This window comes from Neodiprion lecontei, chromosome 2, assembly GCF_021901455.1.
Source record: "Neodiprion lecontei isolate iyNeoLeco1 chromosome 2, iyNeoLeco1.1, whole genome shotgun sequence".
In the NCBI taxonomy this organism is placed as follows: Eukaryota; Metazoa; Arthropoda; class Insecta; order Hymenoptera; family Diprionidae; genus Neodiprion; species Neodiprion lecontei.
The window spans coordinates 40,201,476-40,216,745 of record NC_060261.1 but is presented as its reverse complement, the minus strand read 5'-3'; the positions used below and the strand labels follow the sequence as shown (position 1 = coordinate 40,216,745).

Here is a 15,270-nt window from a genome sequence, read left to right as displayed (position 1 = left end):
TGCTACTTGGAGCTGATCGCGAATGCGAATTCCTCTGTGAAATTTTCTTACAGAGCGTTGTCTGTTTTTAATCGCAATCATCGTTTCGCGGAATTTGATAAAACTTTCGCGACAAACGGCGGAAGAGGAAAACCGATACGAGAGCCAAAAAAAAATAGAAAAAAATATTCTTTATATCCACGCATTTGTGAATAATATCTTAACAACGACGACAAAACATACGGGAGAGTGACGGAGAAGAGGGGGGGAAAAAAAAAAATCGATCATCAATTTTTTACAACAACGGATTGTAAAGGTGTGACATAATACGTTTGATACAGTTGCTCGCTTCTGTACGTACTTGTGTACGTACGTGACGTACATTATCAACATGCATATATTTATATGTCTGGTCGGAAGATAGATTCTCGAATATAAATTATGCGACAGGTACACACAATATAAATGTGTAATCATTTTTCAAGTTGTAAGACCTAAAGAACGCGCGCGCGAGTTGTGAAAGAAAATGTGATAAAGCTATTACAGTGTGACTAAGCGTTTCTGTGGTAATTTATGCTCAACAATATTATACTTGATACGTAGATAAATTAAAATTCGTCATTCCCGGTGAAAATTAGAAAGAAAAAAAAAAATAGTACAGACAACGTATTCCAAGTAAATGCGTTACGTCAAATTGTGCGGACATAAAAAGAGAATAAAAAAAAAAAACAATCTGAACTGTCGTATGAAATTTTTATTCTGCAGTAATTTACAATTGAATACAAGGATACGGAGAAGTAAACTTCAAAGTAAAGTCATTTAATCGATTGATCAAACCGGCTGATGAAATGGCGTAAAACTTGAAAATGAAAATGAAAGATTAGAAAAGGAATTAAAAAAAAAAAAAAAAAAAAAAAATACAATCCAAGAAAAATGAAGGAAAATACTTGTCATTTGAATTCAGAATCAGCAATTTATTCGGAGAATAATTAAAAAAAAAATAAAAAAAACCTCGCAACTCGCCACTTGTTCCATAAAACTTTATGTTTTTGAGGAGCATGAGTACAACGAAATAAGTATTGGTTTAACTAGGTGAAAACCCGAAGGGGAACGTTTCCCTCGAGAGGGAAGTAACAGGCACACCAAAATAAACACAGGCATCAGGGATGCTTATCGCCTCGGCGTCCTACTCTCGCAACTACATATATGTATACATGATATAACTTACATACATGGCAAGGTCAGGGTTTTATCCCGCCCAAAATAAAAAACGAAACAGTTTAAAAAAACATAATTCACCGTCCGATGTGCAGTGAGAAACGTTTCTTCGTTATTTTTATTTATTTTTATTTAATATTATTTTTAACCCAGGAAACTTTTTCAACAGAAGCGTAAGATTTGAAATGATAAAATATAGGAAGAGATAAAAAATTTCGTAGCGCATATCGGTACAGTTGGAAAGTTCGTTTCTGGATATAAAATTGAGTCCAAAACTCGTTCGAGTATAAGATATAAAAAACTAAAGCCCACCATTCTCCAGAACGCTGCGATTAAATTCCAACTTTAGAACAAAATTCCCCAATTTCTTGTAATATTAGGTTAAAATCAGACTCGTGCGTTTAAAATCGTTATAAATATAGCGACGCCAAGGGCAACGATCAACGAACTTGAAATTCCATAGTGTATAAAACACCGGAGTTTGAAAGCCGGACGTCGTAAGCGTGCGCGTAAGGTCAAGGATCGCGTTTGCCTAACATGCGTGAAAATGCGTGAAAATGCGTGAAAATGCGTGTGCAAAAAGAAATAATAAATGAAATTGTATACAAATAGCCAAAAATCGAAGATCTAAACCGGTGGTTTCGACGTTTGGACTCGTTGAAGTGAGAAAAATACGGTGCATGACAAGCGCGAGGCATTGCAGAAGTATCGAATACAACAAGCTGTAATCGGAGGTGTAAGACAAAATTTTGCAAGCAGCGCTTCGTGCCAAGATATATGAAAAATTGCGTTACTGCAGGTTTGTAACTCAAGCTTTCGGAGAAAATGAGCTGTCACCATTTTTTCGCAGTAGAAGAAAAGCATTCTTCATCGTCGATACGATTTTCAAGTTTAGCTTCCAAGAAAGTTGACTTGAAAAATTTTCATTCACGTATCGTACAATTTGTTAAATTCAATAACATTCGTCAAATTCCGTACCAAAATTAGCCACGAATCAAGCAAACCTTGACTTGCATCGTATTGTTAGAAGTAAAAATCAGTTTACTTTAGTCAATTTTTTATAAATATTAAACGTTTCCTATTTGTACCAAATATAAGACTCATTCGTATGAAAACTATTCGAGCCAATGTTTATTAAACACAAGATTGAAGTTAGTAACGTCAACGTAACGAAACATCTCGGGGAAAAAAACATTACCGTGCAATTTTTCAAATGACTTTCAACGAGTTTGCTTTTAAAAATACGAGTACGTTTTGTTTATCATGATTTATAAAATTTCAGATGATCCTCAAGTTGCGAAGTAACGAGTTCTCCCAAACACGTGCATCGTTAAAGTAACGTTACCAACTTCATCCTCGTTATTAAATAACATTAAATTTTGTCCTTCGTAGCAGGTTTTTTTTTTTTTTTCTTTAATTATTTTCCGCCAAGCACTGGTCAGTCAATCACAAATTAGACGGCTCGAATTGCAAAGAGACAGTTTTTTGAAACAATTGAACACTGAAGCACTCGGACGTATTTTCAACAATTCGACATTCCCTTCCCATCCACCCTTCAGCAGAATTTCCGTATCCCGGACAAGCGGATATAAGAGAAAATCGTGCGTACGCGTGTGATGGCAGGAGATAATAATAATAATAATAATAATAATAATAATAATAACCGTCAAAACATACAACGTAAAAGAATTCACCAAATAATTCACAAAGTGAAAATCAACTCACTGATAATTATGCGGAATAATGTGAAAAGATTCCTCAGGATTCCACATCCGCGTCCGATTAAAATTAACAAAATCCTTAACGAATCAGGTAAAAACAATATATCGTACATATATATACTTCATACATATGTGTTTGTATATATATATATATATATAACGTATACATATATTGCACATCCGTTCACTGCGTTCCGTCGAACCAAAACCAAAAAAGTGTAAATTGTTTCAAGTAATACGTTACAGGATAGATGATTAGAGAAAAAATAAATAAAAAAAAAAATTAATACCAACAACAAGAAAACAAACCGTCCAACACACTACGCACGTATCAACGAATGTATAAAACAAGCCCGACGAAACACGGGATGAGAAAACCGACCACTTTTCCCTGGCATTTCCTGCCACCTTCCTTGCGATATTCCTACTCGATATTTTAAGGCGACGCGACGCGACGTAACGCAACGTAACGCGACCGAGCCGACGTAGAAGGCGTACAATCGCGAACTGATGTCGGATTGTTTCCTCCTTCGCGGCCGTAAGCGAGAGCCGAGAGCGCAGCCAGTCAGCGACGTCGTCTCATGGCGTCTTCTGGCGTCGACTTTACGAACGAGATTTATTTATAGCGCAAGTACTGTTTGTCCACCTCCTTGCCCCTCCCTCTCCTCCTCCCGCCACCACTCGCTTTTCTTTCCGTAGGTACCAACCTACCTGGGTACCCACTCTCGATGCGCTCTGCTAACTTCGATTAAATTTTACACTCGTAACACGTAACGATGCACGCTCGGTGGTTTCGTAATTTTGATTCAATTTTTTTTTTTTTTCTTATCCATAAATGAAAAAACCATCGACAACAAGAACGGAAGATCAAGAACTGCGAGGGATTCAAACGATGCGGATCTACGTTTGTTTGATATAATTACAGAACGACGTCGGAAAATATTCAGTTCTATGATGATAATAATAATAACAACCAACAACAACAAAAACGCACGTACGCGTGTATAATATTATCTACTCGTTTGTTGGTTAACCGAGGCGTCAATAATTACGCAGCCAGCATCGCGGTGGTATAATCTTTGCAATAATTATATATTGTTCGTATTTATTAACCTGAATTATAATATGTATGAATATACATGTACATATAACGTATGTACCAAAGTCCCGACGTGACAAGAGAGCCTTTGCGGTAACAGATTCCAGAAATAGCGCATACATTACACAGCGAACGACCGACCTCCGTTTTACATTGTTTTTTTATTTAAAGAATTATACATTGTAGCCTACGCACGACGAATATTATATTTCAGTAATAACAACGTTGAACACGGGTATGTATGTATACGTATAATATGTATAATGTATAACAGATATAATTATCACAATTTTCCGATCGCGTATTTTGATACGCGAGTTGTCATTAGTGTTGTGTTTTTTTTCTTTTTCTTTTTTGTTTTTTCTTTGGCGTTGTAACGCAACGTAATATTTTTCGATGAAATCTATTTCTTAAAAACCAAATCGCACCGGCGTCGAATAACGATGTATTATTAATAATTGCGAGCGAACGAGAAATTTTAAAGTTGCGAGTTAAATCGCGCGAGTTGACGGTTAAGTGTGAAATTGAAAATGATAAAAACACACAAGACGCAAGATGTCGGCGCTCGGTCGACCTTATCAGCGTTGACATACATACATTTTCTCTGCTCTACCGCACCGGTTAGATCCGGTCAGCTGGACCAAATGCCGGGGAATGTAAAGAAGCGTAATTACACCTAATCGCGATATAAGCGAAACACGTATCCGTGCGTACGTGACACGTATATTGCAATATGCGTTGTACCCGCCTTACATGTTCTGTGATAATAATTTATAACAAGAACTATCAGCCCTCAAATTAAATACTTTTCGCGATTAAAAAGTCCGCCGTCGTATATTGAAAATATAACATATCAAAAGTAACAAAATGAGGAAAAAACCGAATCGCAATCGGGTTAGAACGCTTTCAAAATATGTCGAAACTCGCTTCGTATGTATTGCATATACATATATAATACGAGCTTCGAAATATTTTCAAATATACATATACGCATGTATATTTTATACAATCATTCGATACACTTATCGTAACGTAATGAAATCGTATAATAAATCGTTTCGCAAAGGTGAATAATCTTAATAATTACACCACACGGAACGATATGTACAAGTCCAAGTAAATACCTAGTCTTTTTTTTTTTTTTTTTTTTCTTCACTTCTAAATCGCTCAACGTTACAAATTATTCCGATCTGGGTCTGCGTCGGAATAGGAAAATGACAAAAAAAAAAAAGAAAAAACTGCATCGCGTATATGTTTTATCATATCTTCAAATCCAATGTTTTCCAAAGAGTTAAAAAAATTTCTTCGCAGCGGCATTTTTTTCGTTCTCCGCTTCGCGCGCGGGCTGAGCAGCGACGTTTTATCCGAAGCCTTATTATACTCCGAGTAGGCAAAGTGCGTCTCGACGCCGGTCGACGCCGGTTTAGTTCCGCGGCGCCTTCCCGGTTTCCCCGCTGCTAGGCCGACCGTTAACAGGTGGTTACTACTGCTGATCTCAACCACTGCTCGACTACTCGCCTCCGCTCGGTTCCTAATCCTCTCTACCCACCGGCCAAGGAATGCCGGTCAACGATGCGTCCGACCGACTCTGCCGCCCTCCAAACGTTGGCGACAATTTTTAATTTATCGGCTGATTGAGCGGTAACCTTAACGAGGGGGGGGGGGGGGGAGCTTGTAGGTTTTTTTTTGTTTTTTTTTTGTTCATTTTAAAGATACCGAAAGCACTTGGAGGAATATCAGTCCGAGGGCTTTTTTTTTATCTACAATTTCAAGAATATTTCACAATTTTTTTTACCGAAATTAATAACAAAATTGCGGCATGGCGGATATAAGTAGCGAACGACTCTGAAATCGAGGGTTTTTGCGGTGACGAATCCCTCGACATCACTCTTCCAACTTGTAACGGATAAAACGAATTTTTTCGAGCTAAAAACGTCGTTTCGGGTTCGAGCGAGTAGTCCGAGCGTTGAAAAAAAAAAAAATTTTACTCACAATATACGATTATGAACTAAACAAAAATTCATTTTTCCACCGTAAAATTTCTGAAAAAAAAATTGGGTATTGAAATTCAAAAATTTAATTAGAGGCCGAATCGATAAACAAGTTTTAAAGATTGTGTGAAAATTTCAAGTCAATCGGATGAAAATTAACCGAGGAATCTGCGTCACCGAATTGAAAACGTGGTTGTTAGCTACTTATATGCGTCATGCCGCAATTTTCTTACCAACTTCAATGAAAAAATTGTGAATAATAAATCTCTGAAACTCAAATAGCTACAAGTGTTTTCATTTTCTTTAAAAAAAAAAAAATTCAAAAAGAAGTATGATATTACACCAACAAACCCCCCCTCCCCCGCCCCTCCTCATATTTTCAACTAAGAATAAGATCATGTGGTTATTCTCGGTATTTCGTAGAGTGAGATTTTACGACAGAAAATTTAGAATAAATATTTGGAAAATTCACTCCTGTACAAAAAATATGAAAGAAGATTATTAGACGATTTTAGTGAGCGATCAAAATTTTTTTTTCACCTTCAAGGTAAAATATGAATACTGTCAGAGTGACAGACGCGTTTTTCATTTCCAAAGGAATCACATTTACACATCACATTATTTTACGTAACACGGTGTAAACGAATCAAACGTCAAAGTAATTTTTATTTCCGTGTAAAGTGTTTCTAATGAAAGAAAGGGAGATAAAGAGATCCGAGACTTTGATCGTTACGCAATTCTCATAATAACATATCTGACAATGAGATTTACTTCGGTGGGCGACAAGTTTCATTAATTTGAAATTTTAAATACAACACTATAAACTATCTGAGACTCTCTTTCGATTGTTTATCCTTTCAATTTAATATCTCACTACTATTTATTGTATTACATAATTAACTCACAAAACACAGTTCGTAACAATTATTACATGCGGCTGTTTTTATTTTTCTTTCTAAAAAATTCTTTAACGCAAAGGAGAAAAATATGAATCTTGGTACAATATATCGTTTATGTTAACGTGCCAAGAAAATTAAAATGTGTAACGAGAATTAAAAAAAAAAAAAAATGCGTACGAATAATTCTGTACAATAATTCATGCAATAACAATATTTTCAATCCCTCCGACTTTTTCGCATTCTGCGCAACTGCAACACTTAATACACTCCTTCAAATCGCATATACGTATTCAGATTTAGATATATGTATACATATATATATATATATATACACACATCTGTCCAATAATGAGATTTCGTTGGAATTGCGTCGTAAGCTTTTCTCGCAGTTCCTGCAGCCGACGATGCAACTATCCATAACAACCCCCAACCCTCGTCGATTATCCGTTAAGTTTTAATTAACCCCCGTAAGGAAGGTAGGCAATTTCTATACCGTTATCATCATCGTCATCATCGTCGTCCGCCGCCCCTGAAAGCTCGCTCAATCAGCCGAGTTGGCACAAGCCGCTAAAAATAAAATCAAGGTCAGGTATTTTCCCTTCACTTCCCTCCTCCTTCGTCCTCCTATCATTCATCGATCCGTCGTACTTGATGCTATTAGACGCGCACACGTACGCACATTTACAATATATATTACACTGTGTTGTATAGCCATGCAAAGGAAGTGGGGAGGAAAAAAAAAAAAAAAAAAACAATTATATCCAAACGTATCTTACGAACAGTTAGACGAATGTGAAAAGATGGCGTTGAATATTCCGCTCTATTTTCTCAACACGAGCTTTATACTCCCACTTACATCCGGCAATAAGGATTTTAAATCGCTTCTTCGACTCATCCGATCGAACTTCAAGCATTACACTTTCGCACACGTACTTAATATTCACGTAACTACATATCAGAGAGTCGAAGTCCATACCTGTATATAAATACGAGATAGAGCTGATGAAATTAAAAAATTGTCAATCGATTCGTTCTCGGACAATATATGTATAGTCTATAGGTATGCAGATACTCTGCATGAGTCACATATATCTGTTATTATCTATAACCGCATGTTATTTAGAGAATACTGGATTATATAACGATGAAAATCTTGAAAAGCCGTGTGTAATCTGCGTGTAAGGAATTGGGACTAACAATAAGTAAAAAGAAGTTGCAAATCGACGACAATACCGACTTTGACATCTGCATGGCAAGCCTCCTTCTCCTCCTGCTCTTATAGAAGGCTTGTACGTACGCATTATACTGTAGCTTATTGTTAGTAACAGGATGTGCAATTTCCTGCAATTCTCCAATGCTTTTACGCTACCTTATATATATATATATATATAAGGAAAAAAATATATGGAAAAATTGCCATATACATTTATATATAGTATTATACGGCAACAAATAGAGTGAGACACGTGATTATCATTGTGATATTTATATACATTCTAAGTAGTCACTCGGCGCATGTTTTATCCTCAACTATACATATACGTGTACTCACCCGCCAACTTGCAAAATGCAGCAAGGGCTCACCGTCTGCAGTTTTCTTCGGTATTTATGGTAGCTACAACTGGGAGGAAGAGGGAGAGAGAAGAAATGGAGAAAGGAAGGAAGAAGGGCAACGAAGCAAAACCAAATAAAACAGAATGTGTTGGGAAAAAAAGAACGGAGAAAGGAAATAAAGTGAGGAGAACCGACGTCACTAACCTGAAACAAAAGAGAACGAGTGGTTAGTACGCGTGTACGAGCGGTGGTTGAAAAACGATTAACGAAGGTTTGCAAAACTCGAAATAAAAAAAAAAAATAAAAAGAAAAAAAAATAAGAAAAAAAGATAATAATAATAATAAAAAAAAAAAAAAAAGAACAGCAAAAATACGACAAAAACGCGAAACTTTCCGCAGTCGTTACTTGCGGTATAAAAACGAAACCGGGTACGCACGCACGTTCGTGGTTGCTAATTTTAATGCACATTTAGTATTACTGCGAAGAAGTACGCCGTACTTCAACTTGTATGTTATATGCGGTTCGGGGCACAGTCGTAAATTTATCAATCTATACATATACATATCGCTGAACGCACATATTGTACTATATCGCGCTAACGCAACGGGAATTGTATCTATCGTTTCTTTTTACAAGAGCGTCGAAAAGCTTTTCGAAACTTTGCACACACGAATCCACACGGTGTCTTTGAACCAATCGCATTGTCAGCCAGGATTAATTATACGATCATTTTATTTTCTGCAAATCAAACACGTGCGCGCAAGTCGCGTTTATTCACCTTATTTTGCAGGTTATAATCTTTACCCTATCGCAGGATACGCGATGAGAAAATTTTAGCAATTTACTGGATTTCCAATCCCCACCAACCGGGAGGCCGTTTCATCGTGCTAACCGATTGAAAATATGGCAAATTCAATGTTCGTTGAAGATCGAATTATGCAATGAAGAAACGAAAAAAATCTAATAAATTATTTTTCCAATAAAATGGTCAGTATGTAATTGCTGGCAGTGCAGGTATATAGGAGCAAAAAAAAAAAAAAAGAAACGAAAGGAAATAGAATAAATCAAAAACGAGATTGATTACTCGATTCCACGGCAATTTACATGCCGTACGTATGTTCAAGAAATCCATTACAACGTGAGAATCAATCATAGCGTGAAAGTAAAATAAAATAAAAACCTTAGACGAAAACGAAAAATAAAAACAAAGAGCAGGTCTTTTTCCTTGTATTCCACATATGTAATAAATACACGTAACGCATAGGGATACATACGCGAAAAACAAAAGAAAAAGGAAGCAATGAATGAGAATGAAATGAGATCGGATCCTGTACATTTAATAACTCCTATTAATTTAGCCAATTCCAATTTTAAACCGTGAATATCTCGAGAACGGTGATAGATACGGCAAGAATAGCAATAACTCGGGGTCAGGTGGAGGGGGAAATTGCACATATATATACATATATGTATATATAAACGCCGAGCGTATTACGCGTTCCTCGCGGATCGTGAAAAACAATGGCAGATCACGAGAGTGCGGATTATTTATAAAACGTAATTTGTGTAATCGTCGAAAGAAGAAAAGAACGAACGACGAGGAGGAGGTTGTGCAACGCGATTATCCGCCGGGATTCTCCGACTACTTCCAACTGCGCAATACACACGCACACAAACGCGCAAACGCAGGGTAACGTAATAGATGACGTAGGTATGAACGTAGAGACGAGAAGAGGGAGGAGAGGACGGACCGATGTTCAAAGCGCAACCCGATGGGGGGGATGGAAATATTCCAGAAATTATATCGAAATTATATCATTGCGCAATACTGCCGATTACATCGAAGCCGTTACCGAAACAATATACGTAACGATATTGACCTGTCGGCTGTTATACGTAACGAACGCATGGATATATACCTATCGTACATACCTCGTTACCTACACGTTATCCACGCGTGTGTGCATAAGTATTAACAATGCACAAAATACCTACGCGTAAACAATCGTGGACAGCCTCCGGAGCTCTGGCGTGTAATAACGAAACGTATTTAACGATAAGTACAATAACGTCAGCTCCGCGAACTTTGCCCCTTTTTTTTCTCTCTCTCTCCGCGTCTCCCTCGCTTCGATTGTTTCTCGTTTTCTTCTCGATATAATATATCAATCAAGGCTAATTTGCGTAACCCGGAGCCCGATTACAGATATACAGATATATAAAGTATACATATATGTATACAGGTATAAGTATAATAAATACGAGTATAAGGTACGCGTACAGAGAAAGAAGAAACCGGCCCCTCCTCGTGCTGGATGAAATCTATTCTCGGACTAGTTACGTGTCCATTCATTTTACATATAATTAACTTGTACGCAATTAAGATAAATATATTAAATCACGAATCGTTTATTACCGAATATATTATACATGGTATACGTTGCACGTAGTTGGAGAGTTTCTCAAATTAGATGGAAAATAAAATGTAAGAAATACCGTGGCGCTCTTTAACGTATACGTTATTCTCGAGTCATACACACACAGGTACGCAATTATTTTCAATTTCTAAATAATACAGTGAAAAATAAACAACCCGAAAGAGATTCAATAGAAAAGAAAATACCCCGCGAATTAGGAGTAACGAGATAAAGAAAAACTTTAAAACAAATAACCGTCTCTCGAGATATTGTCGAGAGATTCTCAGCGTGAGGCGGTCGCGATAATTATAAATACAAACCCTTTTTAACGCCGAACCGTTCTATTTTTAAAACCAAACCGTCGCTATAACTACAACGATATATTGCATCCCATTATTATGCACTAGGTACGTATTGCGATCAGTGACGATTTTTCTGTATCAAAAGAGATTAAAAAAAAAAAAAAGAAAAAAAAATACAATTTAGTTAGCTGTTAAACAATTTTTTTTCAAATATATACATATACCTATACTTATATACACAGTAGGTTTGCAAATGCGAGGCGTAGATTATACTTATTTATACACAGAGATCAGGTACACGTTTGTTGTACACGGGGTTGGATAGGCGTCTCTTATTATAATACATGGACGTATGTAATATGTATGTGTACCTATATTGTACATAACACGCGTGTATATATATATATATATATATCAGGAGCCGCGGCTCGTAAGGCAGGATGAAAACTAAAATAGTGGCGTTCCGTTCGAAAATACCGGAGCTAAAAATACGGGTAAAAATAAACTGGCACACGTGTAAAAACAGAAATTAATATTTGCCGCTACCGAACTTCGATGTAAATGCCTGTATTAACGCGGTTCGCGATCATATCAACGGAGTATATTGTTATACGCGATGATTATACGAGGCGTGTCTGCGGTTCGATGTGCGAAACGCGCCTCAACGACGAACGCGATCCGGGAACAAACCCGCAAATACGTATAATGTGCGGAAAATGGGTGATAAAATGAAGAAACAATAAAACGTAACCTCCGGGGCTTAGCCAGTCTCAGCTGTATTTTTATACTACCCCGGTTTTACGAATAAAAAAAATTGAAGAAAAATAATAAAAACAACAACAAACGAATCGTAAAAATAAGCAGGTACATGTAGTGAGAAGGAGAGGAGAATGAATCGGTTCGAAAATTCTAAATCGATTATTTTTTCATTAAATTTTCGTCAAGATTCGACGGTGAATTGTCTGCAACGTTGAATGACGAGAGTAGAGAATAGAACGGAAGATAATAATTAATGATATCGTTGAATGACAAGAGTAGAGAATAGAGCAGAAGATAATAATTAATGATATCGTCGTATTAGCTAACAATAAAAAGGGGAGATAAAAAATCCGAGATTCCGGTGTAACGAGTAAAATTTTCCAGAGATATAAATCGCGAGGCCTGTTTCCGGTTTTCAGTAATGCGGATGTAAATTTTATTGTAACTATGGATGAGCAACAAACCGAACATTGTTGATATTCGAATATTCGTACACCTTGATTAGTTGTTGTTTATAATGATTTCAAGCAGATGTTTAGATCGACGTAAGTACAAGAGAAAAAAATTTAACAAGAGTTTTGAAGAATGTGGAAAAAGATGTTACAAGTGTCTTTTTTGATTTATCTCGATACGGTGTTCGGAGAACAAAAAAAAAATAAAAAATGGGATGTACCCTAATTCATATATTTTATTCATATGATAAATAAAAAAATAGAAAGCATTATTTATTCACGGGGGAAGTTAAAAGTTGCATTTCGCGAGCTTGCGTCATTTGTCAAACAAGCGATATCGAACGTATTCCGAACATCGTAGTCTATAATTACAGAGAATGCGACAATCGTCAGGTTCGTGTGTAAAAGGATATAAATGACGAGTATGATACTCAGCTGTTTATTATACGACCAGTTTGTCGACCGTATAAACGAGACTCGTTTCGTTACCGAGGTCAAGTCAACGCTTCGTTAGAGATGTTACACACACATATTTCCATACGTACATATATATAATAAATGCGTGAAGAATAAATATGTAAATATATGATAGTAGAGTCGGCCTAGTGGAAAAGATTTGGTAGTAATTAATAAAATACGGCCCTGTTTTAATTATACTCGTTAGATACGCCGACGTAGCCTACGCCTACCTCTATACGTCTCGTTCGGTGATGAATTTTTCAAAATAACGAGAAATCAGAATGGATCGGTAAATGGATAGGAATACGGTACGTAAAAAGTGAACCGCCGTACACGTATAATAACGCTTCAGTGAAAGGCTCGCGTCGTAAAACGTGCCTAGTTATATTTATAGATCGCAACGTACGCTTTACTCTTTGAAGTATGAACCTATGTACGTATCTACGTACGTTTCGGTTACAGCTCGGAGATCGCCAAGGTGGGTTTTTTACGTACGAACGCAGAGACGCGTGCGCGTATAACGCGTAAAACCGGGGCGAGTGAGAGAGTCGAAGGAGGGAGGAGGAGCGGTTAAACGTAAAATTTAAAATTAGAATACTAAAATAAATTTCGGATTCAAGTCGTATATGCAAGGAATACTTACGAAGGAGTTTGCCCGGCCAAACACCATGGATTCCGTGTTACGTTACGCATGCATCCCACGACGGATCTTTTGCACGCAAATTCCAAACTCGATGGTGCGATAAAAAGTATAAATCGAATTGTAATACGTACGTACGTAGTTTTAGAAATTGGGGAAAAAATTGTAAGTCGAAACGAGAAGAAAAAAAAAAAAACAACTATTTATTCTACGTTTTATAGCTGCGTATTACGGGCACGTGAATAATTGTTAAATATAATTATAAGAAAAGGAATGCTGCGACTTTGATTCTCCGTTTGAGCCGATATTCCGATAATTGCAATCGCATATTGATCACGATCAGAGTAGACGTAACAAGAAGAATCGTTCAAGATAACCGCTTCGACTTTTTTCTTTTTTCTTTTTTTCTTTCAGCCTCCTTCGCATTTTCACAAGTATACGCGTATACGCGGAACGAAGATATCTCAACGAATGGTTATTATAAGCTTGTAACTGCATCACGATGTCTGGACGTGATCGCGATTAGTATCAGCTTGAAATACGGAAATAGAATAAGGAATAAAAATTTCAACGCTTGGTATAAACAGTTTGGTTCGAGCTCTACGGTCCGGTACAGTTGTACTGTACAAATACGTATAACGTACAACATTATACATGGATATCACAGTTCACCTTGAAAGATGGGTTTTTTTTAGCAGAACTTCTTCGAAGTGAATTTTTTCTGATTATGCGTTGTTGTTGTTTTTTTTTTTTTTTTTTTTTTTTTTTTACGCCACACGGCGGTTTGAAATAGAATTTTCAAGTTGTAAATAACTTTTGTTGTACCGGAGCTGTGGCGCGATGAAATCGTCTTGCAAGAAATGAAAAAAATCTAGCCGCATCGCACGCGAGATTAACATTATAATCGTAAAGTTGATTTTTGGCACTGATTTTCGTTGTAGAAAATTTATCGTTTACACAGTACGAGTTTTAGAATAAAACCTTCGAGACGAACGAAAGACTTTGGTAAATAATTTATACAACGTTATTGCATACGGTACAGGATTTGAATTTAAACCGATCGATGCGTTCCAAAAATATCGACATTCGTCGATTTGCTTAAAGGTGAGCTTTTATTTTTCCGTATTCTTAACATCGAATCGATCGACGACTCTGCGCGAATAAATTCTTGCAACGGTTACGGGATCTATAACAGAAATGAGGAAAACGACGGTGTAGATCCGTCGCGTCGCGTCGCGACGTCACCGTGTCGCCGTCTGTCGCGAGTAAATTAGTCACCGTGCGTCTCAGCTTTTTTTCTCTTTTGTTTCATCATTTTTTTTTAAATTTATTTTCACCCCCCTCCCCCCCTCCCCTCCTCCCCCTCCCCCCACTGCTAACCTCATCCTCTTCCTCTTCCTCTTTCGTTTCAAGGAAATCCAAACATTCGATTCGGTAAGAATAATAACAATAATAACAACAGCAATAAAAATAATAATAATAATAATATGACAATGGTAATAGGAAGAAAGGGAAGTAGAATGAAAGTGAAAGTAGACGAAGCAAGAGGAAGAAAAAGAGGAAAAATGAGAAGAAGAAGAGGAAGAAGAAGAAGAAGAAGCAGAGGTGGAAAAAAAAAGAACCATAGACTAATAAAACAGACGAAGCATGCAGAACGCAACGGCGACGGTGGAGTTTGGCGCCAGGGCAATGAATCACTAGAAAACACGGAGCCATCGTCTCATCAGCAACGGCGGCGTCAGCATCAGCAGCCACTGCACCCAGTCTTCCAGAAATATATAA

At 37.0% G+C, this 15,270-nt stretch overlaps 1 protein-coding gene across 11 annotated transcripts in view; it reads right to left on the bottom strand.

Moving 5' to 3' along the window:
* The window catches only part of LOC107216568 (histone deacetylase 4), a 106,313-nt gene that overhangs the window by 60,818 nt on the left and 30,225 nt on the right, over nt 1-15,270 (bottom strand). Inside the window, exon 1 of one of the 11 annotated variants that reach the window (XM_046731838.1) lies at nt 8,460-8,505. The exons of 7 other annotated variants lie outside the window; for them this stretch is intronic. Coding sequence is in view for 2 of the 4 variants with exons in the window: in XM_046731829.1 (XP_046587785.1) it covers nt 2,923-3,031 (109 nt within the window). In the remaining 2 variants the exon portion in view is untranslated. Of the gene's footprint in view, nt 1-2,922; nt 3,443-8,459; nt 8,506-15,270 lie in introns of those variants that run through there. 3 more of the 11 variants (XM_046731829.1, XM_046731830.1, XM_046731832.1) reach the window with 3 other exon arrangements.